The sequence below is a fragment of the Sus scrofa genome, unplaced genomic scaffold, assembly GCF_000003025.6.
Source record: "Sus scrofa isolate TJ Tabasco breed Duroc unplaced genomic scaffold, Sscrofa11.1 Contig556, whole genome shotgun sequence".
NCBI lineage: Eukaryota > Metazoa > Chordata > Mammalia > Artiodactyla > Suidae > Sus > Sus scrofa.
Window position 1 is genome coordinate 1 of NW_018085246.1, and position 27,838 is coordinate 27,838.

The window sequence follows — 27,838 nt, forward strand, 5'->3', positions numbered from 1 at the left end:
CTTCCGCTCCCCGCGCTGGCCTCCGTTCTCCGCCGCAGCAGCTGGGTGAGGGGACAACGGACACGCGCAAGCACGCCTCAGCAAGGGGCCAGCTGCCCAAGGCACAGGGGCCGGGCCCCCACCGCCCAGGGCCTGTGGGCAGCCTGGCTGCCACCTGGTCCCTGGCCTCCCCCCTTCACTGGTGCCAGCAGCCAAAGCGCCACACGGAGTGGCCAGCACTTGCCCTTCGCGGGGCGCCACACCCTTCCCCCAGAACCGCACCTCCCTCAGGCTCCCTAGGCCTTGCCCACCCGACCCTCCCAGCTTAAGAGTCACGGCACCCCGAGTCCGATTCCACCCAGGCCCACCCTGGGGTCTCCCCTCACTCGATGGGAAAACACCCTCGCTCCGGCCACCGACACTGCCTGCCCACGCAGGGAGAGACCACGCGGCCCAGAGTGCTCTGCAGGAGCCTCAGCTCAGGACCGCTGACGTGCCCTGGGGGCAAGGTCTCCGCCCCGAGAGCGGCTCCGCGGGCCCTGGACCCGGGGCGCCCATGGGCACACCTGCACTCCACCCCGCTATCCCCAGCACGCTCTCAGGACCCCGGGCAAAACACAGACCCTTCTGCTGGACCCTCCGGGACCCCAAGGGCCCTGGAGCCTGGGCAAGACCCGCAGGGCCGCACCTCGCCCTGACCGCCAATGGCGAGGGCGACCCCAGCCGCCAGGCTGTGGGCTCGGGTCGCGCGCCCTTCACCCTCCAGGCCCGCCACACCAGGCCCCTTGGGGCAGGGGCCTGGGTCCCCCAGGCAGGTCTCCCCGGGGCACTCTGGGGACACCGGAGGCCTGCCTGCCCAAACCGCGCCCCATGGCGGCTGCCTGTCCACCGGACACAACGTAACCCGCCCAGACCGCCTGCCGCCGGGCGCCCGGAACCTGCCACCAGTTGGGCGCTCGGGCCCCACGCAAGGCACACGCCACAGCCCCGGCGCCAGCACCGGAAGGCCCGCCGGGCCCCATGGGACCCTCTCCTTTGCGTGGCACACCCATGCACACCCAGGCCTCCCTACCTCCAGCACCAGCGTCTCCACGGGAGACGCACCAGGCCCTGGGCCCAGCGGGACCCTCGCACCGAAACTCACGCCCCTTCCGCCGCCGCCTGCCCCCTTTCCTCCACAGCAGACTCCCTCCTTGCCACCAGCTCCCGCCCGGCACCAGCTCGGCTGGGCTCCAGTCCGCAGGCGTGGCTAGCTCTGCTGGGTATCAACCTCACACTGCCTCCCACTGCGCAACTCCCTGTCCTCCCTCCCCGGGAACACGGCCTCAGCCAGGCCAGGGGCGCCGCACGGCCTCAACGCCCAGCCCCGTGTGTGGACACCTTAGCGGCCCCGGGAGCTGGCCGCGGGCTCACACATCTATGGCCCGCGGGCACCCACGACCGGCCAGGGCACAGGCACCCAGCGCCCATTCACGTGCCCGGGACCCCTCTGTCCTGCCTTCCACGCGCCGCCCAAATCTCTGAGGATATCCCACATCATAGCCCAGGCCGCCCTGAAGGCACTGCCGCCCCGGGCACCCAACTCTCCCCCTCACGGTGCTGTGCGCACACTGGCCCAGGACCTCTGGCCCTCCCGCACTTCTCTCGACCCCAGTCCGCGGCCGACTCGGCACCGCCCAGGGCCACCTGGCGCCCCACCGCCTCCACCTCTCTGGGAAATGCCGCAGGGGCTCCAGGCTTCCCGATGCCCCCCAGGGACTCTGCGAGGGACAGGCACTGGCAGCCCCGCCGACCCGGGAAGACGCAGGCAAAGGCATCCACCCCGCCCAAACGGCCATCTCGGCAAGGCCCCCCGGCCGGCCTCCTCTCTCCCCACCAGAACCTGGGTCGGCAGTCCCGCCGAGGCCAAGGCCCCCGCTGCTCACCCGCAACCTACAGACAGCCTCTGCGCCCGACACCGCGGGCAGGACCCCAAAGAGGCCTCACGGAGGCAGCCGCAGGCCTGAGAGCCCAGCGGAGCTCACGCACACCGCAGGCAGCCCACCCCACACTGGGCCTGCCACTCCCAAGGCTTTCCCGCCGGGCACCGGGGCCCCGGGGCCCCGGGGCTGCCCCGAGGAGGCCAGCCCCAAGGCTCCTCTCCCCATGGCCCTCCCGGGCCACCGGAGCCTGCCTGCCCCCACCTGCGCCCCAGGGCTGCACGCACCCAAGGGAGCCAAGGCAACGGGACCCTCCCCCGACGTCCCCTGTGGGAGCCACGTGCCGGACCTCAGTTTGCGATGAGGAGACGGTAGTGAGTTCTCACTCATTTTGTTCAGATTTTCCAAGGAATGCGTTTGTGGGTGTCATCATCGATCCGAGCACGGGCACACCCGTGGGACGGCCACCGCCACAGCCCCCACCGCCGGGACGGCCAGCCAGCTCCCTCCCGGACGCGTCCCGGAGCCTCCCGGCCCAACCGCGGGCAAGCAGGTCAGCTCCACCCCCGGGAGCAGAGGGTGCGGGTCCGGGCGCCACACACGGCGCCCCGGGGGCTACCTTGGCACGCCTACCAGGTGGCCATCGATCCCGCCACCGGCCGCACGCCAACACGCCACCCTCCGGCAGGAGGGACTGGCCTTCCCGGGGTCGCTCCCGACAGGCTCCGGCTTCCGCTCCCCGCGCTGGCCTCCGTTTCTCCGCCGCAGCAGCTGGGTGAGGGCGACAACGGACACGCGCAAGCACGCCTCAGCAAGGGGCCAGCTGCCCAAGGCACAGGGGCCGGGCCCCCCACCGCCCAGGGCCTGTGGGCAGCCTGGCTGCCACCTGTCCCTGGCCTCCCCCCTCTCACTGGGTGCCAGCAGCCAAAGCGCCACACGGAGTGGCCAGCACTGCCCCTTCGCTGGGGCGCCACACCCTTCCCCCAGGAACCGCACCTCCCTCAGGCTCCCTAAGGCCCTGCCCACCCGCACCCCTCCCAGCTTAAGAGTCCACGGCAACCCCGAGTCCGATTCCACCCCAAGGCCCACCCTGGGGCTCTCCCCCTCACTCGATGGGAAAACACCCTCGCTCCGGCCACCGACACTGCCTGCCCACGCAGGGAGAGACACACGCGGCCCAGAGTGCTCTGCAGGAGCCTCAGCTCAGGACCGCTGACGTGCCCCTGGGGGCAAGGTCTCCGCCCCGAGAGCGGCTCCGCGGGCCCTGGACCCGGGGCGCCCATGGGCACACCTGCACTCCACCCCCGCTATCCCCAGCACGCTCTCAGGACCCCGGGCAAAACACAGACCCTTCTGCTGGACCCTCCGGGACCCCAAGGGCCCTGGAGCCTGGGCAAGACCCCGCAGGGCCGCACCTCGCCCTGACCGCCAATGGCGAGGGGCGACCCCAGCCGCCAGGCTGTGGGCTCGGGTCGCGCGCCCTTCACCCTCCAGGCCCGCCACACCAGGCCCCCTTGGGGCAGGGGGCCTGGGTCCCCCAGGCAGGTCTCCCCGGGGCACTCTGGGGACACCGGAGGCCTGCCTGCCCCAAACCGCGCCCCATGGCGGCTGCCTGTCCACCGGACACAACGTAACCCGCACAGACCGCCTGCCGCCGGGCGCCCGGAACCTGCCACCAGTTCGGCGCTCGGGCCCCACGCAAGGACACGCCACAGCCCCGGCGCCAGCACCGGAAGGCCCGCCGGGCCCCATGGGACCCTTTCCTTTGCGTGGCACACCCATGCACACCCAGGCCTCCCTACCTCCAGCACCAGCGTCTCCACGGGAGACGCACCAGGCCCTGGGCCCAGCGGGACCCTCGCACCGAAACTCACGCCCCTTCCGCCGCCGCCTGCCCCCTTTCCTCCACAGCAGACTCCCTCCTTGCCACCAGCTCCCGCCCGGCACCAGCTCGGCTGGGCTCCAGTCCGCAGGCGTGGCTAGCTCTGCTGGGTATCAACCTCACACTGCCTCCCACTGCGCAACTCCCTGTCCTCCCTCCCCGGGAACACGGCCTCAGCCAGGCCAGGGGCGCCGCACGGCCTCAACGTCCAGCCCCGTGTGTGGAACCTTAGCGGCCCCGGGAGCTGGCCGCGGGCTCACACATCTATGGCCCGCCGGCACCCATGACCGGCCAGGGCACAGGCACCCAGCTCCCATTCACGTGCCCGGGACCCCTCTGTCCTGCCTTCCACGCGCCGCCCAAATCTCTGAGGATATCCCACATCATAGCCCAGGCCGCCCTGAAGGCACTGCCGCCCCGGGCACCCAACTCTCCCCCTCACGGTGCTGTGCGCACACTGGCCCAGGACCTCTGGCCCTCCCGCACTTCTCTCGACCCCAGTCCGCGGCCGACTCGGCACCGCCCAGGGACTCTGCGAGGGACAGGCACTGGCAGCCCCGCCGACCCCGGGAAGACGCAGGCAAAGGCATCCACCCCGCCCAAACGGCCATCTCGGCAAGGCCCCCCGGCGGCCTCCTCTCTCCCCACCAGAACCTGGGTCGGCAGTCCCGCCGAGGCCAAGGCCCCCGCTGCTCACCCGCAACCTACAGACAGCCTCTGCGCCCGACACCGCGGGCAGGACCAGAGCCTCACGGAGGCAGCCGCAGGCCTGAGAGCCCAGCGGAGCTCACGCACACCGCAGGCAGCCCACCCCACACTGGGCCTGCCACTCCCAAGGCTTTCCCGCCGGGCACCGGGGCCCCGGGGCCCCGGGGCTGCCCCGAGGAGGCCAGCCCCAAGGCTCCTCTCCCCATGGCCCTCCCGGGCCACCGGAGGCCTGCCTGCCCCCACCTGCGCCCCAGGGCTGCACGCACCCAAGGGAGCCAAGGCAACGGGACCTCCCCCGACGTCCCCTGTGGGAGCCACGTGCCGGACCTCAGTTTGCGATGAGGAGACGGTAGTGAGTTCTCACTCATTTTGTTCAGATTTTCCAAGGAATGCGTTTGTGGGTGTCATCATCGATCCGAGCACGGGCACACCCGTGGGACGGCCACCGCCACAGCCCCCACCGCCGGGACGGCCAGCCAGCTCCCTCCGGCGCGTCCCGGAGCTCCCGGCCCAACCGCGGGCAAGCAGGTCAGCTCCACCCCCGGGAGCAGAGGGTGCGGGTCCGGGCGCCACACACGCGCCCCGGGGGCTACCTTGGCACGCCTACCAGGTGGCCATCGATCCCGCCACCGGCCGCACGCCAACACGCCACCCTCCGGCAGGAGGGACTGGCCTTCCCGGGGTCGCTCCCGACAGGCTCCGGCTTCCGCTCCCCGCGCTGGCCTCCGTTTCTCCGCCGCAGCAGCTGGGTGAGGGCGACAACGGACACGCGCAAGCACGCCTCAGCAAGGGGCCCAGCTGCCCAAGGCACAGGGGCCGGGCCCCCCACCGCCCAGGGCCTGTGGGCAGCCTGGCTGCCACCTGTCCCTGGCCTCCCCCCTCTCACTGGGTGCCAGCAGCCAAAGCGCCACACGGAGTGGCCAGCACTGCCCCTTCGCTGGGGCGCCACACCCTTCCCCCAGGAACCGCACCTCCCTCAGGCTCCCTAAGGCCCTGCCCACCCGCACCCCTCCCAGCTTAAGAGTCCACGGCAACCCCGAGTCCGATTCCACCCCAAGGCCCACCCTGGGGCTCTCCCCCTCACTCGATGGGAAAACACCCTCGCTCCGGCCACCGACACTGCCTGCCCACGCAGGGAGAGACACACGCGGCCCAGAGTGCTCTGCAGGAGCCTCAGCTCAGGACCGCTGACGTGCCCCTGGGGGCAAGGTCTCCGCCCCGAGAGCGGCTCCGCGGGCCCTGGACCCGGGGCGCCCATGGGCACACCTGCACTCCACCCCCGCTATCCCCAGCACGCTCTCAGGACCCCGGGCAAAACACAGACCCTTCTGCTGGACCCTCCGGGACCCCAAGGCCCTGGAGCCTGGGCAAGACCCCGCAGGGCCGCACCTCGCCCTGACCGCCAATGGCGAGGGCGACCCCAGCCGCCAGGCTGTGGGCTCGGGTCGCGCGCCTTCACCCTCCAGGCCCGCCACACCAGGCCCCTTGGGGCAGGGGCCTGGGTCCCCAGGCAGGTCTCCCCGGGGCACTCTGGGGACACCGGAGGCCTGCCTGCCCCAAACCGCGCCCCATGGCGGCTGCCTGTCCACCGGACACAACGCAACCCGCACAGACCGCCTGCCGCCGGGCGCCCGGAACCTGCCACCAGTTGGGCGCTCGGGCCCCACGCAAGAGACACGCCACAGCCCCGGCGCCAGCAGCGGAAGGCCCGCCGGGCCCCATGGGACCCTCTCCTTTGCGTGGCACACCCATGCACACCCAGGCCTCCCTACCTCCAGCACCAGCGTCTCCACGGGAGACGCACCAGGCCCTGGGCCCAGCGGGACCCTCGCACCGAAACTCACGCCCCTTCCGCCGCCGCCTGCCCCCTTTCCTCCACAGCAGACTCCCTCCTTGCCACCAGCTCCCGCCCGGCACCAGCTCGGCTGGGCTCCAGTCCGCAGGCGTGGCTAGCTCTGCTGGGTATCAACCTCACACTGCCTCCCACTGCGCAACTCCCTGTCCTCCCTCCCCGGGAACACGGCCTCAGCCAGGCCAGGGGCGCCGCACGGCCTCAACGTCCAGCCCCGTGTGTGGAAACCTTAGCGGCCCCGGGAGCTGGCCGCGGGCTCACACATCTATGGCCCGCCGGCACCCATGACCGGCCAGGGCACAGGCACCCAGCTCCCATTCACGTGCCCGGGACCCCTCTGTCCTGCCTTCCACGCGCCGCCCAAATCTCTGAGGATATCCCACATCATAGCCCAGGCCGCCCTGAAGGCACTGCCGCCCCGGGCACCCAACTCTCCCCCTCACGGTGCTGTGCGCACACTGGCCCAGGACCTCTGGCCCTCCCGCACTTCTCTCGACCCCAGTCCGCGGCCGACTCGGCACCGCCCAGGGACTCTGCGAGGGACAGGCACTGGCAGCCCCGCCGACCCCGGGAAGACGCAGGCAAAGGCATCCACCCCGCCCAAACGGCCATCTCGGCAAGGCCCCCCGGCCGGCCTCCTCTCTCCCCACCAGAACCTGGGTCGGCAGTCCCGCCGAGGCCAAGGCCCCCGCTGCTCACCCGCAACCTACAGACAGCCTCTGCGCCCGACACCGCGGGCAGGACCTCACGGAGGCAGCCGCAGGCCTGAGAGCCCAGCGGAGCTCACGCACACCGCAGGCAGCCCACCCCACACTGGGCCTGCCACTCCCAAGGCTTTCCCGCCGGGCACCGGGGCCCCGGGGCCCCGGGGCTGCCCGCGAGGAGGCCAGCCCCAAGGCTCCTCTCCCCATGGCCCTCCCGGGCCACCGGAGGCCTGCCTGCCCCCACCTGCGCCCCAGGGCTGCACGCACCCAAGGGAGCCAAGGCAACGGGACGTCCCCCGACGTCCCCTGTGGGAGCCACGTGCTGGACCTCAGTTTGCGATGAGGAGACGGTAGTGAGTTCTCACTCATTTTGTTCAGATTTTCCAAGGAATGCGTTTGTGGGTGTCATCATCGATCCGAGCACGGGCACACCCGCGGGACGGCCACCGCCACAGCCCCCACCGCCGGGACGGCCAGCCAGCTCCCTCCTGGCCGCGGCCCGCAGGCTCCCGAGCCCAACCGCGGGCAAGCAGGTCAGCTCCACCCCCGGGAGCAGAGGGTGCGGGTCCGGGCGCCACACACCGCCCCCGGGGGCTACCTTGGCGCAGGCCACTGCCGCTTACCATCGCCTACCAGGTGGCCATCGATCCCGCCACCGGCCGCACGCCAACACGCCTCCCTCCGGCAGGAGGGACTGGCCTTCCCGGGGTTGCTCCCGACAGGCTCCGGCTTCCGCTCCCCGCGCTGGCCTCCGTTTCTCCGCCGCAGCAGCTGGGTGAGGGCGACAACGGACACGCGCAAGCACGCCTCAGCAAGGGGCCCAGCTGCCCAAGGCACAGGGGCCGGGCCCCCCACCGCCCAGGGCCTGTGGGCAGCCTGGCTGCCACCTGTCCCTGGCCTCCCCCCCTCACTGGGTGCCAGCAGCCAAAGCGCCACACGGAGTGGCCAGCACTGCCCCTTCGCTGGGGCGCCACACCCTTCCCCCAGGAACCGCACCTCCCTCAGGCTCCCTAAGGCCCTGCCCACCCGCACCCCTCCCAGCTTAAGAGTCCACGGCAACCCCGAGTCCGATTCCACCCCAAGGCCCACCCTGGGGCTCTCCCCCTCACTCGATGGGAAAACACCCTCGCTCCGGCCACCGACACTGCCTGCCCACGCAGGGAGAGACACACGCGGCCCAGAGTGCTCTGCAGGAGCCTCAGCTCAGGACCGCTGACGTGCCCCTGGGGGCAAGGTCTCCGCCCCGAGAGCGGCTCCGCGGGCCCTGGACCCGGGGCGCCCATGGGCACACCTGCACTCCACCCCCGCTATCCCCAGCACGCTCTCAGGACCCCGGGCAAAACACAGACCCTTCTGCTGGACCCTCCGGGACCCCAAGGGCCCTGGAGCCTGGGCAAGACCCCGCAGGGCCGCACCTCGCCCTGACCGCCAATGGCGAGGGGCGACCCCAGCCGCCAGGCTGTGGGCTCGGGTCGCGCGCCCTTCACCCTCCAGGCCCGCCACACCAGGCCCCCTTGGGGCAGGGGGCCTGGGTCCCCCAGGCAGGTCTCCCCGGGGCACTCTGGGGACACCGGAGGCCTGCCTGCCCCAAACCGCGCCCCATGGCGGCTGCCTGTCCACCGGACACAACGCAACCCGCACAGACCGCCTGCCGCCGGGCGCCCGGAACCTGCCACCAGTTGGGCGCTCGGGCCCCACGCAAGAGACACGCCACAGCCCCGGCGCCAGCAGCGGAAGGCCCGCCGGGCCCCATGGGACCCTCTCCTTTGCGTGGCACACCCATGCACACCCAGGCCTCCCTACCTCCAGCACCAGCGTCTCCACGGGAGACGCACCAGGCCCTGGGCCCAGCGGGACCCTCGCACCGAAACTCACGCCCCTTCCGCCGCCGCCTGCCCCCTTTCCTCCACAGCAGACTCCCTCCTTGCCACCAGCTCCCGCCGGCACCAGCTCGGCTGGGCTCCAGTCCGCAGGCGTGGCTAGCTCTGCTGGGTATCAACCTCACACTGCCTCCCACTGCGCAACTCCCTGTCCTCCCTCCCCGGGAACACGGCCTCAGCCAGGCCAGGGGCGCCGCACGGCCTCAACGTCCAGCCCCGTGTGTGGAAACCTTAGCGGCCCCGGGAGCTGGCCGCGGGCTCACACATCTATGGCCCGCGGCACCCATGACCGGCCAGGGCACAGGCACCCAGCGCCCATTCACGTGCCCGGGACCCCTCCGTCCTGCCTTCCACGCGCCGCCCAAATCTCTGAGGATATCCCACATCATAGCCCAGGCCGCCCTGAAGGCACTGCCGCCCCGGGCACCCAACTCTCCCCCTCACGGTGCTGTGCGCACACTGGCCCAGGACCTCTGGCCCTCCCGCACTTCTCTCGCCCCTCCCGGCACTTCTCTGGGAAATGCCGCAGGGCTCCAGGCTTCCGATGCCCCCCAGGGACTCTGCGAGGGACAGGCACTGGCAGCCCCGCCGACCCCGGGAAGACGCAGGCAAAGGCATCCACCCCGCCCAAACGGCCATCTCGGCAAGGCCCCCCGGCCGGCCTCCTCTCTCCCCACCAGAACCTGGGTCGGCAGTCCCGCCGAGGCCAAGGCCCCCGCTGCTCACCCGCAACCTACAGACAGCCTCTGCGCCCGACACCGCGGGCAGGACCCCAGAGGCCTCACGGAGGCAGCCGCAGGCCTGAGAGCCCAGCGGAGCTCACGCACACCGCAGGCAGCCCACCCCACACTGGGCCTGCCACTCCCAAGGCTTTCCCGCCGGGCACCGGGGCCCCGGGGCCCCGGGGCTGCCCCGAGGAGGCCAGCCCCAAGGCTCCTCTCCCCATGGCCCTCCGGGCCACCGGAGGCCTGCCTGCCCCCACCTGCGCCCCAGGGCTGCACGCACCCAAGGGAGCCAAGGCAACGGGACCTCCCCCGACGTCCCCTGTGGGAGCCACGTGCCGGACCTCAGTTTGCGATGAGGAGACGGTAGTGAGTTCTCACTCATTTTGTTCAGATTTTCCAAGGAATGCGTTTGTGGGTGTCATCATCGATCCGAGCACGGGCACACCCGCGGGACGGCCACCGCCACAGCCCCCACCGCCGGGACGGCCAGCCAGCTCCCTCCTGGACGCGTCCCGGAGCTCCCGAGCCCAACCGCGGGCAAGCAGGTCAGCTCCACCCCCGGGAGCAGAGGGTGCGGGTCCGGGCGCCACACACGCCCCCGGGGCTACCTTGGCGCAGGCCACTGCCGCTTACCATCGCCTACCAGGTGGCCATCGATCCCGCCACCGGCCGCACGCCAACACGCCTCCCTCCGGCAGGAGGGACTGGCCTTCCCGGGGTCGCTCCCGACAGGCTCCGGCTTCCGCTCCCCGCGCTGGCCTCCGTTTCTCCGCCGCAGCAGCTGGGTGAGGGCGACAACGGACACGCGCAAGCACGCCTCAGCAAGGGGCCAGCTGCCCAAGGCACAGGGGCCGGGCCCCCCACCGCCCAGGGCCTGTGGGCAGCCTGGCTGCCACCTGTCCCTGGCCTCCCCCCTCTCACTGGGTGCCAGCAGCCAAAGCGCCACACGGAGTGGCCAGCACTGCCCCTTCGCTGGGGCGCCACACCCTTCCCCCAGGAACCGCACCTCCCTCAGGCTCCCTAAGGCCCTGCCCACCCGCACCCCTCCCAGCTTAAGAGTCCACGGCAACCCCGAGTCCGATTCCACCCCAAGGCCCACCCTGGGGCTCTCCCCCTCACTCGATGGGAAAACACCCTCGCTCCGGCCACCGACACTGCCTGCCCACGCAGGGAGAGACACACGCGGCCCAGAGTGCTCTGCAGGAGCCTCAGCTCAGGACCGCTGACGTGCCCCTGGGGGCAAGGTCTCCGCCCCGAGAGCGGCTCCGCGGGCCCTGGACCCGGGGCGCCCATGGGCACACCTGCACTCCACCCCGCTATCCCCAGCACGCTCTCAGGACCCCGGGCAAAACACAGACCCTTCTGCTGGACCCTCCGGGACCCCAAGGGCCCTGGAGCCTGGGCAAGACCCCGCAGGGCCGCACCTCGCCCTGACCGCCAATGGCGAGGGGCGACCCCAGCCGCCAGGCTGTGGGCTCGGGTCGCTCGCCCTTCACCCTCCAGGCCCGCCACACCAGGCCCCCTTGGGGCAGGGGCCTGGGTCCCCAGGCAGGTCTCCCCGGGGCACTCTGGGGACACTGGAAGCCTGCCTGCCCCAAACTGCGCCCCATGGCGGCTGCCTGTCCACCGGACACAACGTAACCCGCACAGACCGCCTGCCGCCGGGCGCCCGGAACCTGCCACCAGTTGGGCGCTCGGGCCCCACGCAAGGCACACGCCACAGCCCCGGCGCCAGCACCGGAAGGCCCGCCGGGCCCCATGGGACCCTCTCCTTTGCGTGGCACACCCATGCACACCCAGGCCTCCCTACCTCCAGCACCAGCGTCTCCACGGGAGACGCACCAGGCCCTGGGCCCAGCGGGACCCTCGCACCGAAACTCACGCCCCTTCCGCCGCCGCCTGCCCCCTTTCCTCCACAGCAGACTCCCTCCTTGCCACCAGCTCCCGCCCGGCACCAGCTCGGCTGGGCTCCAGTCCGCAGGCGTGGCTAGCTCTGCTGGGTATCAACCTCACACTGCCTCCCACTGCGCAACTCCCTGTCCTCCCTCCCCGGGAACACGGCCTCAGCCAGGCCAGGGGCGCCGCACGGCCTCAACGCCCAGCCCCGTGTGTGGACACCTTAGCGGCCCCGGGAGCTGGCCGCGGGCTCACACATCTATGGCCCGCCGGCACCCATGACCGGCCAGGGCACAGGCACCCAGCTCCCATTCACGTGCCCGGGACCCCTCTGTCCTGCCTTCCACGCGCCGCCCAAATCTCTGAGGATATCCCACATCATAGCCCAGGCCGCCCTGAAGGCACTGCCGCCCCGGGCACCCAACTCTCCCCCTCACGGTGCTGTGCGCACACTGGCCCAGGACCTCTGGCCCTCCCGCACTTCTCTCGACCCCAGTCCGCGGCCGACTCGGCACCGCCCAGGGCCACCTGGCGCCCCACCGCCTCCACGTCTCTGGGAACTGCCGCAGGGGCTCCAGGTTCCGATGCCCCCCAGGGACTCTGCGAGGGACAGGCACTGGCAGCCCCGCCGACCCCGGGAAGACGCAGGCAAAGGCATCCACCCCGCCCAAACGGCCATCTCGGCAAGGCCCCCCGGCCGGCCTCCTCTCTCCCCACCAGAACCTGGGTCGGCAGTCCCGCCGAGGCCAAGGCCCCCGCTGCTCACCCGCAACCTACAGACAGCCTCTGCGCCCGACACCGCGGGCAGGACCCCGAGGCCTCACGGAGGCAGCCGCAGGCCTGAGAGCCCAGCGGAGCTCACGCACACCGCAGGCAGCCCACCCCACACTGGGCCTGCCACTCCCAAGGCTTTCCCGCCGGGCACCGGGGCCCCGGGGCCCCGGGGCTGCCCCGAGGAGGCCAGCCCCAAGGCTCCTCTCCCCATGGCCCTCCGGGCCACCGGAGGCCTGCCTGCCCCCACCTGCGCCCCAGGGCTGCACGCACCCAAGGGAGCCAAGGCAACGGGACCTCCCCCGACGTCCCCTGTGGGAGCCACGTGCCGGACCTCAGTTTGCGATGAGGAGACGGTAGTGAGTTCTCACTCATTTTGTTCAGATTTTCCAAGGAATGCGTTTGTGGGTGTCATCATCGATCCGAGCACGGGCACACCCGCGGGACGGCCACCGCCACAGCCCCCACCGCCGGGACGGCCAGCCAGCTCCCTCCTGGCCGCGGCCCGCAGGCTCCCGAGCCCAACCGCGGGCAAGCAGGTCAGCTCCACCCCCGGGAGCAGAGGGTGCGGGTCCGGGCGCCACACACCGCCCCCGGGGGCTACCTTGGCGCAGGCCACTGCGCTTACCATCGCCTACCAGGTGGCCATCGATCCCGCCACCGGCCGCACGCCAACACGCCTCCCTCCGGCAGGAGGGACTGGCCTTCCCGGGGTCGCTCCCGACAGGCTCCGGCTTCCGCTCCCCGCGCTGGCCTCCGTTTCTCCGCCGCAGCAGCTGGGTGAGGGCGACAACGGACACGCGCAAGCACGCCTCAGCAAGGGGCCAGCTGCCCAAGGCACAGGGGCCGGGCCCCCCACCGCCCAGGGCCTGTGGGCAGCCTGGCTGCCACCTGTCCCTGGCCTCCCCCCTCTCACTGGGTGCCAGCAGCCAAAGCGCCACACGGAGTGGCCAGCACTGCCCCTTCGCTGGGGCGCCACACCCTTCCCCCAGGAACCGCACCTCCCTCAGGCTCCCTAAGGCCCTGCCCACCCGCACCCCTCCCAGCTTAAGAGTCCACGGCAACCCCGAGTCCGATTCCACCCCAGGCCCACCCTGGGGCTCTCCCCTCACTCGATGGGAAAACACCCTCGCTCCGGCCACCGACACTGCCTGCCCACGCAGGGAGAGACACACGCGGCCCAGAGTGCTCTGCAGGAGCCTCAGCTCAGGACCGCTGACGTGCCCCTGGGGGCAAGGTCTCCGCCCCGAGAGCGGCTCCGCGGGCCCTGGACCCGGGGCGCCCATGGGCACACCTGCACTCCACCCCGCTATCCCCAGCACGCTCTCAGGACCCCGGGCAAAACACAGACCCTTCTGCTGGACCCTCCGGGACCCCAAGGGCCCTGGAGCCTGGGCAGACCCCGCAGGGCCGCACCTCGCCCTGACCGCCAATGGCGAGGGGCGCCCCAGCCGCCAGGCTGTGGGCTCGGGTCGCTCGCCCTTCACCCTCCAGGCCCGCCACACCAGGCCCCCTGGGCAGGGGCCTGGGTCCCCAGGCAGGTCTCCCCGGGGCACTCTGGGGACACCGGAGGCCTGCCTGCCCCAAACCGCGCCCCATGGCGGCTGCCTGTCCACCGGACACAACGCAACCCGCACAGACCGCCTGCCGCCGGGCGCCCGGAACCTGCCACCAGTTGGGCGCTCGGGCCCCACGCAAGGCACACGCCACAGCCCCGCGCCAGCACCGGAAGGCCCGCCGGGCCCCATGGGACCCTCTCCTTTGCGTGGCACACCCATGCACACCCAGGCCTCCCTACCTCCAGCACCAGCGTCTCCACGGGAGACGCACCAGGCCCTGGGCCCAGCGGGACCCTCGCACCGAAACTCACGCCCCTTCCGCCGCCGCCTGCCCCCTTTCCTCCACAGCAGACTCCCTCCTTGCCACCAGCTCCCGCCCGGCACCAGCTCGGCTGGGCTCCAGTCCGCAGGCGTGGCTAGCTCTGCTGGGTATCAACCTCACACTGCCTCCCACTGCGCAACTCCCTGTCCTCCCTCCCCGGGAACACGGCCTCAGCCAGGCCAGGGGCGCCGCACGGCCTCAAGCCCAGCCCCGTGTGTGGAACCTTAGCGGCCCCGGGAGCTGGCCGCGGGCTCACACATCTATGGCCCGCCGGCACCCATGACCGGCCAGGGCACAGGCACCCAGCTCCCATTCACGTGCCCGGGACCCCTCCGTCCTGCCTTCCACGCGCCGCCCAAATCTCTGAGGATATCCCACATCATAGCCCAGGCCGCCCTGAAGGCACTGCCGCCCCGGGCACCCAACTCTCCCCCTCACGGTGCTGTGCGCACACTGGCCCAGGACCTCTGGCCCTCCCGCACTTCTCTCGACCCCAGTCCGCGGCCGACTCGGCACCGCCCAGGGCCACCTGGCGCCCCACCGCCTCCACTCTCTGGGAAATGCCGCAGGGGCTCCAGGTTCCGATGCCCCAGGACTCTGCGAGGGACAGGCACTGGCAGCCCCGCCGACCCCGGAAGACGCAGGCAAGGCATCCACCCCGCCCAAACGGCCATCTCGGCAAGGCCCCCCGGCCGGCCTCCTCTCTCCCCACCAGAACCTGGGTCGGCAGTCCCGCCGAGGCCAAGGCCCCCGCTGCTCACCCGCAACCTACAGACAGCCTCTGCGCCCGACACCGCGGGCAGGACCCGCGAGGCCTCACGGAGGCAGCCGCAGGCCTGAGAGCCCAGCGGAGCTCACGCACACCGCAGGCAGCCCACCCCACACTGGGCCTGCCACTCCCAAGGCTTTCCCGCCGGGCACCGGGGCCCCGGGGCCCCGGGGCTGCCCCGAGGAGGCCAGCCCCAAGGCTCCTCTCCCCATGGCCCTCCGGGCCACCGGAGGCCTGCCTGCCCCCACCTGCGCCCCAGGGCTGCACGCACCCAAGGGAGCCAAGGCAACGGGACCCTCCCCCGACGTCCCCTGTGGGAGCCACGTGCCGGACCTCAGTTTGCGATGAGGAGACGGTAGTGAGTTCTCACTCATTTTGTTCAGATTTTCCAAGGAATGCGTTTGTGGGTGTCATCATCGATCCGAGCACGGGCACACCCGCGGGACGGCCACCGCCACAGCCCCCACCGCCGGGACGGCCAGCCAGCTCCCTCCTGGCCGCGGCCCGCAGGCTCCCGAGCCCAACCGCGGGCAAGCAGGTCAGCTCCACCCCCGGGAGCAGAGGGTGCGGGTCCGGGCGCCACACACCGCCCCCGGGGGCTACCTTGGGCCACGCCGCTACCCTACCAGGTGGCCATCGATCCCGCCACCGGCCGCACGCCAACACGCCTCCCTCCGGCAGGAGGGACTGGCCTTCCCGGGGTCGCTCCCGACAGGCTCCGGCTTCCGCTCCCCGCGCTGGCCTCCGTTTCTCCGCCGCAGCAGCTGGGTGAGGGCGACAACGGACACGCGCAAGCACGCCTCAGCAAGGGGCCAGCTGCCCAAGGCACAGGGGCCGGGCCCCCCACCGCCCAGGGCCTGTGGGCAGCCTGGCTGCCACCTGTCCCTGGCCTCCCCCCTCTCACTGGGTGCCAGCAGCCAAAGGCCACACGGAGTGGCCAGCACTGCCCCTTCGCTGGGGCGCCACACCCTTCCCCCAGGAACCGCACCTCCCTCAGGCTCCCTAAGGCCCTGCCCACCCGCACCCCTCCCAGCTTAAGAGTCCACCCAACCCCGAGTCCGATTCCACCCCAGGCCCACCCTGGGGCTCTCCCCTCACTCGATGGGAAAACACCCTCGCTCCGGCCACCGACACTGCCTGCCCACGCAGGGAGAGACACACGCGGCCCAGAGTGCTCTGCAGGAGCCTCAGCTCAGGACCGCTGACGTGCCCCTGGGGGCAAGGTCTCCGCCCCGAGAGCGGCTCCGCGGGCCCTGGACCCGGGGCGCCCATGGGCACACCTGCACTCCACCCCGCTATCCCCAGCACGCTCTCAGGACCCCGGGCAAAACACAGACCCTTCTGCTGGACCCTCCGGGACCCCAAGGGCCCTGGAGCCTGGGCAGACCCCGCAGGGCCGCACCTCGCCCTGACCGCCAATGGCAGGGGCGCCCCAGCCGCCAGGCTGTGGGCTCGGGTCGCCGCCCTTCACCCTCCAGGCCCGCCACACCAGGCCCCCTGGGGCGGGCCTGGGTCCCCAGGCAGGTCTCCCCGGGGCACTCTGGGGACACCGGAGGCCTGCCTGCCCCAAACCGCGCCCCATGGCGGCTGCCTGTCCACCGGACACAACGCAACCCGCACAGACCGCCTGCCGCCGGGCGCCCGGAACCTGCCACCAGTTGGGCGCTCGGGCCCCACGCAAGGCACACGCCACAGCCCCGCGCCAGCACCGGAAGGCCCGCCGGGCCCCATGGGACCCTCTCCTTTGCGTGGCACACCCATGCACACCCAGGCCTCCCTACCTCCAGCACCAGCGTCTCCACGGGAGACGCACAGCCCTGGGCCCAGCGGGACCCTCGCACCGAAACTCACGCCCCTTCCGCCGCCGCCTGCCCCCTTTCCTCCACAGCAGACTCCCTCCTTGCCACCAGCTCCCGCCCGGCACCAGCTCGGCTGGGCTCCAGTCCGCAGGCGTGGCTAGCTCTGCTGGGTATCAACCTCACACTGCCTCCCACTGCGCAACTCCCTGTCCTCCCTCCCCGGGAACACGGCCTCAGCCAGGCCAGGGGCGCCGCACGGCCTCAACGCCCAGCCCCGTGTGTGGACACCTTAGCGGCCCCGGGAGCTGGCCGCGGGCTCACACATCTATGCCCGCCGGCACCCATGACCGGCCAGGGCACAGGCACCCAGCTCCCATTCACGTGCCCGGGACCCCTCCGTCCTGCCTTCCACGCGCCGCCCAAATCTCTGAGGATATCCCACATCATAGCCCAGGCCGCCCTGAAGGCACTGCCGCCCCGGGCACCCAACCTCCCCCTCACGGTGCTGTGCGCACACTGGCCCAGGACCTCTGGCCCTCCGCACTTCTCTCGACCCCAGTCCGCGGCCGACTCGGCACCGCCCAGGGCCACCTGGCGCCCCACCGCCTCCACTCTCTGGGAAATGCCGCAGGGGCTCCAGGTTCCGATGCCCCAGGACTCTGCGAGGGACAGGCACTGGCAGCCCCGCCGACCCCGGGAAGACCAGGCAAAGGCATCCACCCCGCCCAAACGGCCATCTCGGCAAGGCCCCCCGGCCGGCCTCCTCTCTCCCCACCAGAACCGGGGTCGGCAGTCCCGCCGAGGCCAAGGCCCCCGCTGCTCACCCGCAACCTACAGACAGCCTCTGCGCCCGACACCGCGGGCAGGACCCCGGAGGCCTCACGGAGGCAGCCGCAGGCCTGAGAGCCCAGCGGGCTCACGCACACCGCAGGCAGCCCACCCCACACTGGGCCTGCCACTCCCAAGGCTTTCCCGCCGGGCACCGGGGCCCCGGGGCCCCGGGGCTGCCCTCGAGGAGGCCAGCCCCAAGGCTCCTCTCCCCATGGCCCTCCGCGGCCACCGGAGGCCTGCCTGCCCCCACCTGCGCCCCAGGGCTGCACGCACCCAAGGGAGCCAAGGCAACGGGACCCTCCCCCGACGTCCCCTGTGGGAGCCACGTGCCGGACCTCAGTTTGCGATGAGGAGACGGTAGTGAGTTCTCACTCATTTTGTTCAGATTTTCCAAGGAATGCGTTTGTGGGTGTCATCATCGATCCGAGCACGGGCACACCCGCGGGACGGCCACCGCCACAGCCCCCACCGCCGGGACGGCCAGCCAGCTCCCTCCTGGCCGCGGCCCGCAGGCTCCCGAGCCCAACCGCGGGCAAGCAGGTCAGCTCCACCCCCGGGAGCAGAGGGTGCGGGTCCGGGCGCCACACACCGCCCCCGGGGGCTACCTTGGCGCAGGCCACTGCCGCTTACCATCGCCTACCAGGTGGCCATCGATCCCGCCACCGGCCGCACGCCAACACGCCTCCCTCCGGCAGGAGGGACTGGCCTTCCCGGGGTCGCTCCCGACAGGCTCCGGCTTCCGCTCCCCGCGCTGGCCTCCGTTTCTCCGCCGCAGCAGCTGGGTGAGGGCGACAACGGACACGCGCAAGCACGCCTCAGCAAGGGGCCAGCTGCCCAAGGCACAGGGGCCGGGCCCCCCACCGCCCAGGGCCTGTGGGCAGCCTGGCTGCCACCTGTCCCTGGCCTCCCCCCTCTCACTGGGTGCCAGCAGCCAAAGGCCACACGAGTGGCCAGCACTGCCCCTTCGCTGGGGCGCCACACACCCTTCCCCCAGGAACCGCACCTCCCTCAGGCTCCCTAAGGCCCTGCCCACCCGCACCCCTCCCAGCTTAAGAGTCCACCCAACCCCGAGTCCGATTCCCCCCAGGCCCACCCTGGGGCTCTCCCCTCACCCGATGGGAAAACACCCTCGCTCCGGCCACCGACACTGCCTGCCCACGCAGGGAGAGACACACGCGGCCCAGAGTGCTCTGCAGGAGCCTCAGCTCAGGACCGCTGACGTGCCCCTGGGGGCAAGGTCTCCGCCCCGAGAGCGGCTCCGCGGGCCCTGGACCCGGGGCGCCCATGGGCACACCTGCACTCCACCCCTGCTATCCCCAGCACGCTCTCAGGACCCCGGGCAAAACACAGACCCTTCTGCTGGACCCTCCGGGACCCCAAGGGCCCTGGAGCCTGGGCGAGACCCCGCAGGGCCGCACCTCGCCCTGACCGCCAATGGCCAGGGGCGTCCCCTGCCGCCAGGCTGTGGGCTCGGGTCGCTCGCCCTTCACCCTCCAGGCCCGCCACACCAGGCCCCCTGGCGCGGGGACCTGGGTCCCCAGGCAGGTCTCCCCGGGGCACTCTGGGGACACCGGAGGCCTGCCTGCCCCAAACCCCGCCCCACGGCTGCCGCCTGTCCACCGGACACAACGCAACCCGCACAGACCGCCTGCCGCCGGGCGCCCGGAGCCTGCCACCAGTTGGGCGCTCGGGCCCCACGCAAGGCACACGCCACAGCCCCGCGCCAGCACCGGAAGGCCCGCCGGGCCCCATGGGACCCTCTCCTTTGCGTGCCACACCCATGCACACCCAGGCCTCCCTACTCCAGCACCAGCATCTCCACGGGAGACGCACAGACCCTGGGCCCAGCGGGACCCTCGCACCGAAACTCACGCCCCTTCCGCCGCCACCTGCCCCCTTTCCTCCACAGCAGACTCCCTCCTTGCCACCAGCTCCCGCCCGGCACCAGCTCGGCTGGGCTCCAGTCCGCAGGCGTGGCTAGCTCTGCTGGGTATCAACCTCACACTGCCTCCCACTGCGCAACTCCCTGTCCTCCCTCCCCGGGAACACGGCCTCAGCCAGGCAGGGGCGCCGCACGGCCTCAATGCCCAGCCCCGTGTGTGGACACCTTAGCGGCCCCGGGAGCTGGCCGCGGGCTCACACTTCTATGCCCGCCGGCACCCATGACCGGCCAGGGCACAGGCACCCAGCTCCCATTCACGTGCCCGGGACCCCTCCGTCCTGCCTTCCACGCGCCGCCCAAATCTCTGAGGATATCCCACATCATAGCCCAGGCCGCCCTGAAGGCACTGCCGCCCCGGGCACCCAACACTCCCCCTCACGGTGCTCTGCGCACACTGGCCCAGGACCTCTGGCCCTCCTGCACTTCTCTCGACCCCAGTCCGCGGCCGACTCGGCACCGCCCAGGGCCACCTGGCGCCCCACCGCCTCCACGTCTCTGGGAAATGCCGCAGGGGCTCCAGGGTTCTCGATGACCACCAAGGACTCTGCGAGGGAAAGGCACTGGCAGCCCCGCCGACCCCGTGAAGGCCAGGCCAAGGCGTCCGACCCCGCCCAAACGGCCATCTCGGCAAGGCCCCCCGGCCGGCCTCCTCTCTCCCCACCAGAACCTGGGTCGGCAGTCCCGCCGAGGCCAAGGCCCCCGCTGCTCACCCGCAACCTACAGACAGCCTCTGCGCCCGACACCGCGGGCAGGACCCCGCGGAGGCCTCACGGAGGCAGCCGCAGGCCTGAGAGCCCAGCGGCGCTCACACACACCGCAGGCAGCCCACCCCACACTGGGCCTGCCACTCCCAAGGCTTTCCCGCCGGGCACCGGGGCCCCGGGGCCCCGGGGCTGCCCTCGAGGAGGCCAGCCCCAAGGCTCCTCTCCCCATGGCCCTCCGGGCCACCGGAGGCCTGCCTGCCCCCACCTGCGCCCCAGGGCTGCACGCACCCAAGGGAGCCAAGGCAACGGGACCCTCCCCCGACGTCCCCTGTGGGAGCCACGTGCCGGACCTCAGTTTGCGATGAGGAGACGGTAGTGAGTTCTCACTCATTTTGTTCAGATTTTCCAAGGAATGCGTTTGTGGGTGTCATCATCGATCCGAGCACGGGCACACCCGCGGGACGGCCACCGCCACAGCCCCCACCGCCGGGACGGCCAGCCAGCTCCCTCCTGGCCGCGGCCCGCAGGCTCCCGAGCCCAACCGCGGGCAAGCAGGTCAGCTCCACCCCCGGGAGCAGAGGGTGCGGGTCCGGGCGCCACACACCGCCCCCCGGGGGCTACCTTGGCGCAGGCCACTGCCGCTTACCATCGCCTACCAGGTGGCCATCGATCCCGCCACCGGCCGCACGCCAACACGCCTCCCTCCGGCAGGAGGGACTGGCCTTCCCGGGGTCGCTCCCGACAGGCTCCGGCTTCCGCTCCCCGCGCTGGCCTCCGTTCTCCGCCACAGCAGCTGGGTGAGGGCGACAACGGACACGCGCAAGCACGCCTCAGCAAGGGGCCAGGCTGCCCAAGGCACAGGGGCCGGGCCCCCCACCGCCCAGGGCCTGTGGGCAGCCTGGCTGCCACCTGTCCCTGGCCTCCCCCCTCTCACTGGGTGCCAGCAGCCAAAGGGCCACACGAGTGGCCAGCACTGCCCCTTCGCTGGGGCGCCACAGCGCCACGCGGGCTGCCGCCGCCTCGCCACACCCTTCCCCCAGGAACCGCGCCTCCCTCAGGCTCCCTAAGGCCCTGCCCACCCGCACCCCTCCCAGCTTCAGAAGAGTCCACCCCAACCCCGAGTCCGATTCCGCCCCCAGGCCCACCCTGGGGCTCTCCCCTCACCCCGATGGGAAAACACCCTCGCTCCGGCCACCGACACTGCCTGCCCACGCAGGGAGAGACACACGCGGCCCAGAGTGCTCTGCAGGAGCCTCACCTCAGGACCGCTGACGTGCCCCTGGGGGCAAGGTCTCCGCCCCGAGAGCGGCTCCGCGGGCCCTGGACCCGGGGCGCCCATGGGCACACCTGCACTCCACCCCTGCTATCCCCAGCACGCTCTCAGGACCCCGGGCAAAACACAGACCCTTCTGCTGGACCCTCCGGGACCCCAAGGGCCCTGGAGCCTGGCGAGACCCCGCAGGGCCGCACCTCGCCCTGACCGCCAATGGCCAGGGGCGTCCCCTGCCGCCAGGCTGTGGGCTCGGGTCGCTCGCCCTTCACCCTCCAGGCCCGCCACACCAGGCCCCCTGGCGCGCGGGACCTGGGTCCCTCAGGCAGGTCTCCCCGGGGCACTCTGGGGACACCGGAGGCCTGCCTGCCCCAAACCCCGCCCCACGGCTGCCGCCTGTCCACCGGACACAACGCAACCCGCACAGACCGCCTGCCGCCGGGCGCCCGGAGCCTGCCACCAGTTGGGCGCTCGGGCCCCACGCAAGGCACACGCCACAGCCCCGCCGCCAGCACCGGAAGGCCCGCCGGGCCCCATGGGACCCTCTCCTTTGCGTGCCACACCCATGCACACCCAGGCCTCCCTACCTCCAGCACCAGCATCTCCACGGGAGACGCACTAGACCCTGGGCCCAGCGGGACCCTCGCACCGAAACTCACGCCCCTTCCGCCGCCACCTGCCCCCTTTCCTCCACAGCAGACTCCCTCCTTGCCACCAGCTCCCGCCCGGCACCAGCTCGGCTGGGCTCCAGTCCGCAGGCGTGGCTAGCTCTGCTGGGTATCAACCTCACACTGCCTCCCACTGCGCAACTCCCTGTCCTCCCTCCCCGGGAACACGGCCTCAGCCAGGGCAGGGGCGCCGCACGGCCTCAATGCCCAGCCCCGTGTGTGGACACCTTAGCGGCCCCGGGAGCTGGCCGCGGGCTCACACTTCTCTGCCCCGCCGGCACCCATGACCGGCCAGGGCACAGGCACCCAGCTCCCATTCACGTGCCCGGGACCCCTCCGTCCTGCCTTCCACGCGCCGCCCAAATCTCTGAGGATATCCCACATCATAGCCCAGGCCGCCCTGAAGGCACTGCCGCCCCGGGCACCCAACACTCCCCCTCACGGTGCTCTGCGCACACTGGCCCAGGACCTCTGGCCCTCCTGCACTTCTCTCGACCCCAGTCCGCGGCCGACTCGGCACCGCCCAGGGCCACCTGGCGCCCCACCGCCTCCACGTCTCTGGGAAATGCCGCAGGGGCTCCAGGGTTCTCGATGACCACCAAGGACTCTGCGAGGGAAAGGCACTGGCAGCCCCGCCGACCCCGTGAAGGCCCAGGCCAAGGCGTCCGACCCCGCCCAAACGGCCATCTCGGCAAGGCCCCCCGGCCGGCCTCCTCTCTCCCCACCAGAACCTGGGTCGGCAGTCCCGCCGAGGCCAAGGCCCCCGCTGCTCACCCGCAACCTACAGACAGCCTCTGCGCCCGACACCGCGGGCAGGACCCCGCGGAGGCCTCACGGAGGCAGCCGCAGGCCTGAGAGCCCAGCGGCGCTCACACACACCGCAGGCAGCCCACCCCACACTGGGCCTGCCACTCCCAAGGCTTTCCCGCCGGGCACCGGGGCCCCGGGGCCCCGGGGCTGCCCTCGAGGAGGCCAGCCCCAAGGCTCCTCTCCCCATGGCCCTCCGCGGCCACCGGAGGCCTGCCTGCCCCCACCTGCGCCCCAGGGCTGCACGCACCCAAGGGAGCCAAGGCAACGGGACCCTCCCCCGACGTCCCCTGTGGGAGCCACGTGCCGGACCTCAGTTTGCGATGAGGAGACGGTAGTGAGTTCTCACTCATTTTGTTCAGATTTTCCAAGGAATGCGTTTGTGGGTGTCATCATCGATCCGAGCACGGGCACACCCGCGGGACGGCCACCGCCACAGCCCCCACCGCCGGGACGGCCAGCCAGCTCCCTCCTGGCCGCGGCCCGCAGGCTCCCGAGCCCAACCGCGGGCAAGCAGGTCAGCTCCACCCCCGGGAGCAGAGGGTGCGGGTCCGGGCGCCACACACCGCCCCCGGGGGCTACCTTGGCGCAGGCCACTGCCGCTTACCATCGCCTACCAGGTGGCCATCGATCCCGCCACCGGCCGCACGCCAACACGCCTCCCTCCGGCAGGAGGGACTGGCCTTCCCGGGGTCGCTCCCGACAGGCTCCGGCTTCCGCTCCCCGCGCTGGCCTCCGTCTCTCCGCCGCAGCAGCTGGGTGAGGGCGACAACGGACACGCGCAAGCACGCCTCAGCAAGGGGCCAGGCTGCCCAAGGCACAGGGGCCGGGCCCCCCACCGCCCAGGGCCTGTGGGCAGCCTGGCTGCCACCTGTCCCTGGCCTCCCCCCTCTCACTGGGTGCCAGCAGCCAAAGGGCCACACGAGTGGCCAGCACTGCCCCTTCGCTGGGGCGCCACAGCGCCACGCGGGCTGCCGCCGCCTCGCCACACCCTTCCCCCAGGAACCGCGCCTCCCTCAGGCTCCCTAAGGCCCTGCCCACCCGCACCCCTCCCAGCTTCAGAAGAGTCCACCCCAACCCCGAGTCCGATTCCGCCCCCAGGCCCACCCTGGGGCTCTCCCTCTCACCCCGATGGGAAAACACCCTCGCTCCGGCCACCGACACTGCCTGCCCACGCAGGGAGAGACACACGCGGCCCAGAGTGCTCTGCAGGAGCCTCACCTCAGGACCGCTGACGTGCCCCTGGGGGCAAGGTCTCCGCCCCGAGAGCGGCTCCGCGGGCCCTGGACCCGGGGCGCCCATGGGCACACCTGCACTCCACCCCTGCTATCCCCAGCACGCTCTCAGGACCCCGGGCAAAACACAGACCCTTCTGCTGGACCCTCCGGGACCCCAAGGGCCCTGGAGCCTGGCGAGACCCCGCAGGGCCGCACCTCGCCCTGACCGCCAATGGCCAGGGGCGTCCCCTGCCGCCAGGCTGTGGGCTCGGGTCGCTCGCCCTTCACCCTCCAGGCCCGCCACACCAGGCCCCCTGGCGCGCGGGACCTGGGTCCCTCAGGCAGGTCTCCCCGGGGCACTCTGGGGACACCGGAGGCCTGCCTGCCCCAAACCCCGCCCCACGGCTGCCGCCTGTCCACCGGACACAACGCAACCCGCACAGACCGCCTGCCGCCGGGCGCCCGGAGCCTGCCACCAGTTGGGCGCTCGGGCCCCACGCAAGGCACACGCCACAGCCCCGCCGCCAGCACCGGAAGGCCCGCCGGGCCCCATGGGACCCTCTCCTTTGCGTGCCACACCCATGCACACCCAGGCCTCCCTAACTCCAGCACCAGCATCTCCACGGGAGACGCACTAGACCCTGGGCCCAGCGGGACCCTCGCACCGAAACTCACGCCCCTTCCGCCGCCACCTGCCCCCTTTCCTCCACAGCAGACTCCCTCCTTGCCACCAGCTCCCGCCCGGCACCAGCTCGGCTGGGCTCCAGTCCGCAGGCGTGGCTAGCTCTGCTGGGTATCAACCTCACACTGCCTCCCACTGCGCAACTCCCTGTCCTCCCTCCCCGGGAACACGGCCTCAGCCAGGGCAGGGGCGCCGCACGGCCTCAATGCCCAGCCCCGTGTGTGGACACCTTAGCGGCCCCGGGAGCTGGCCGCGGGCTCACACTTCTCTGCCCCGCCGGCACCCATGACCGGCCAGGGCACAGGCACCCAGCTCCCATTCACGTGCCCGGGACCCCTCCGTCCTGCCTTCCACGCGCCGCCCAAATCTCTGAGGATATCCCACATCATAGCCCAGGCCGCCCTGAAGGCACTGCCGCCCCGGGCACCCAACACTCCCCCTCACGGTGCTCTGCGCACACTGGCCCAGGACCTCTGGCCCTCCTGCACTTCTCTCGACCCCAGTCCGCGGCCGACTCGGCACCGCCCAGGGCCACCTGGCGCCCCACCGCCTCCACGTCTCTGGGAAATGCCGCAGGGGCTCCAGGGTTCTCGATGACCACCAAGGACTCTGCGAGGGAAAGGCACTGGCAGCCCCGCCGACCCCGTGAAGGCCCAGGCCAAGGCGTCCGACCCCGCCCAAACGGCCATCTCGGCAAGGCCCCCCGGCCGGCCTCCTCTCTCCCCACCAGAACCTGGGTCGGCAGTCCCGCCGAGGCCAAGGCCCCCGCTGCTCACCCGCAACCTACAGACAGCCTCTGCGCCCGACACCGCGGGCAGGACCCCGCGGAGGCCTCACGGAGGCAGCCGCAGGCCTGAGAGCCCAGCGGCGCTCACACACACCGCAGGCAGCCCACCCCACACTGGGCCTGCCACTCCCAAGGCTTTCCCGCCGGGCACCGGGGCCCCGGGGCCCCGGGGCTGCCCTCGAGGAGGCCAGCCCCAAGGCTCCTCTCCCCATGGCCCTCCGCGGCCACCGGAGGCCTGCCTGCCCCCACCTGCGCCCCAGGGCTGCACGCACCCAAGGGAGCCAAGGCAACGGGACCCTCCCCCGACGTCCCCTGTGGGAGCCACGTGCCGGACCTCAGTTTGCGATGAGGAGACGGTAGTGAGTTCTCACTCATTTTGTTCAGATTTTCCAAGGAATGCGTTTGTGGGTGTCATCATCGATCCGAGCACGGGCACACCCGCGGGACGGCCACCGCCACAGCCCCCACCGCCGGGACGGCCAGCCAGCTCCCTCCTGGCCGCGGCCCGCAGGCTCCCGAGCCCAACCGCGGGCAAGCAGGTCAGCTCCACCCCCGGGAGCAGAGGGTGCGGGTCCGGGCGCCACACACCGCCCCCGGGGGCTACCTTGGCGCAGGCCACTGCCGCTTACCATCGCCTACCAGGTGGCCATCGATCCCGCCACCGGCCGCACGCCAACACGCCTCCCTCCGGCAGGAGGGACTGGCCTTCCCGGGGTCGCTCCCGACAGGCTCCGGCTTCCGCTCCCCGCGCTGGCCTCCGTCTCTCCGCCGCAGCAGCTGGGTGAGGGCGACAACGGACACGCGCAAGCACGCCTCAGCAAGGGGCCAGGCTGCCCAAGGCACAGGGGCCGGGCCCCCCACCGCCCAGGGCCTGTGGGCAGCCTGGCTGCCACCTGTCCCTGGCCTCCCCCCTCTCACTGGGTGCCAGCAGCCAAAGGGCCACACGAGTGGCCAGCACTGCCCCTTCGCTGGGGCGCCACAGCGCACGCGGGCTGCCGCCGCCTCGCCACACCCTTCCCCCAGGAACCGCGCCTCCCTCAGGCTCCCTAAGGCCCTGCCCACCCGCACCCCTCCCAGCTTCAGAAGAGTCCACCCCAACCCCGAGTCCGATTCCGCCCCCAGGCCCACCCTGGGGCTCTCCCTCTCACCCCGATGGGAAAACACCCTCGCTCCGGCCACCGACACTGCCTGCCCACGCAGGGAGAGACACACGCGGCCCAGAGTGCTCTGCAGGAGCCTCACCTCAGGACCGCTGACGTGCCCCTGGGGGCAAGGTCTCCGCCCCGAGAGCGGCTCCGCGGGCCCTGGACCCGGGGCGCCCATGGGCACACCTGCACTCCACCCCTGCTATCCCCAGCACGCTCTCAGGACCCCGGGCAAAACACAGACCCTTCTGCTGGACCCTCCGGGACCCCAAGGGCCCTGGAGCCTGGCGAGACCCCGCAGGGCCGCACCTCGCCCTGACCGCCAATGGCCAGGGGCGTCCCCTGCCGCCAGGCTGTGGGCTCGGGTCGCTCGCCCTTCACCCTCCAGGCCCGCCACACCAGGCCCCCTGGCGCGCGGGACCTGGGTCCCTCAGGCAGGTCTCCCCGGGGCACTCTGGGGACACCGGAGGCCTGCCTGCCCCAAACCCCGCCCCACGGCTGCCGCCTGTCCACCGGACACAACGCAACCCGCACAGACCGCCTGCCGCCGGGCGCCCGGAGCCTGCCACCAGTTGGGCGCTCGGGCCCCACGCAAGGCACACGCCACAGCCCCGCCGCCAGCACCGGAAGGCCCGCCGGGCCCCATGGGACCCTCTCCTTTGCGTGCCACACCCATGCACACCCAGGCCTCCCTAACTCCAGCACCAGCATCTCCACGGGAGACGCACTAGACCCTGGGCCCAGCGGGACCCTCGCACCGAAACTCACGCCCCTTCCGCCGCCACCTGCCCCCTTTCCTCCACAGCAGACTCCCTCCTTGCCACCAGCTCCCGCCCGGCACCAGCTCGGCTGGGCTCCAGTCCGCAGGCGTGGCTAGCTCTGCTGGGTATCAACCTCACACTGCCTCCCACTGCGCAACTCCCTGTCCTCCCTCCCCGGGAACACGGCCTCAGCCAGGGCAGGGGCGCCGCACGGCCTCAATGCCCAGCCCCGTGTGTGGACACCTTAGCGGCCCCGGGA

At 72.2% G+C, this 27,838-nt stretch overlaps 1 protein-coding gene across 1 annotated transcript; it reads right to left on the bottom strand.

Moving 5' to 3' along the window:
• Positions 1-14: 14 nt before the first annotated feature.
• Positions 15-26,440, bottom strand: LOC110258914 (the record flags this gene model as incomplete). Its single annotated transcript, XM_021082192.1, has 11 exons — positions 26,303-26,440; positions 23,595-23,742; positions 20,899-21,035; positions 18,237-18,374; positions 15,593-15,730; positions 12,955-13,092; positions 10,293-10,430; positions 7,678-7,815; positions 5,096-5,233; positions 2,532-2,669; positions 15-41 (listed from the first exon to the last, which is right to left on the bottom strand). Coding segments are annotated over exons 1-11 (1,281 nt in total), but the record flags the coding sequence as incomplete, so codon positions are not given.
• Positions 26,441-27,838: the final 1,398 nt, after the last annotated feature.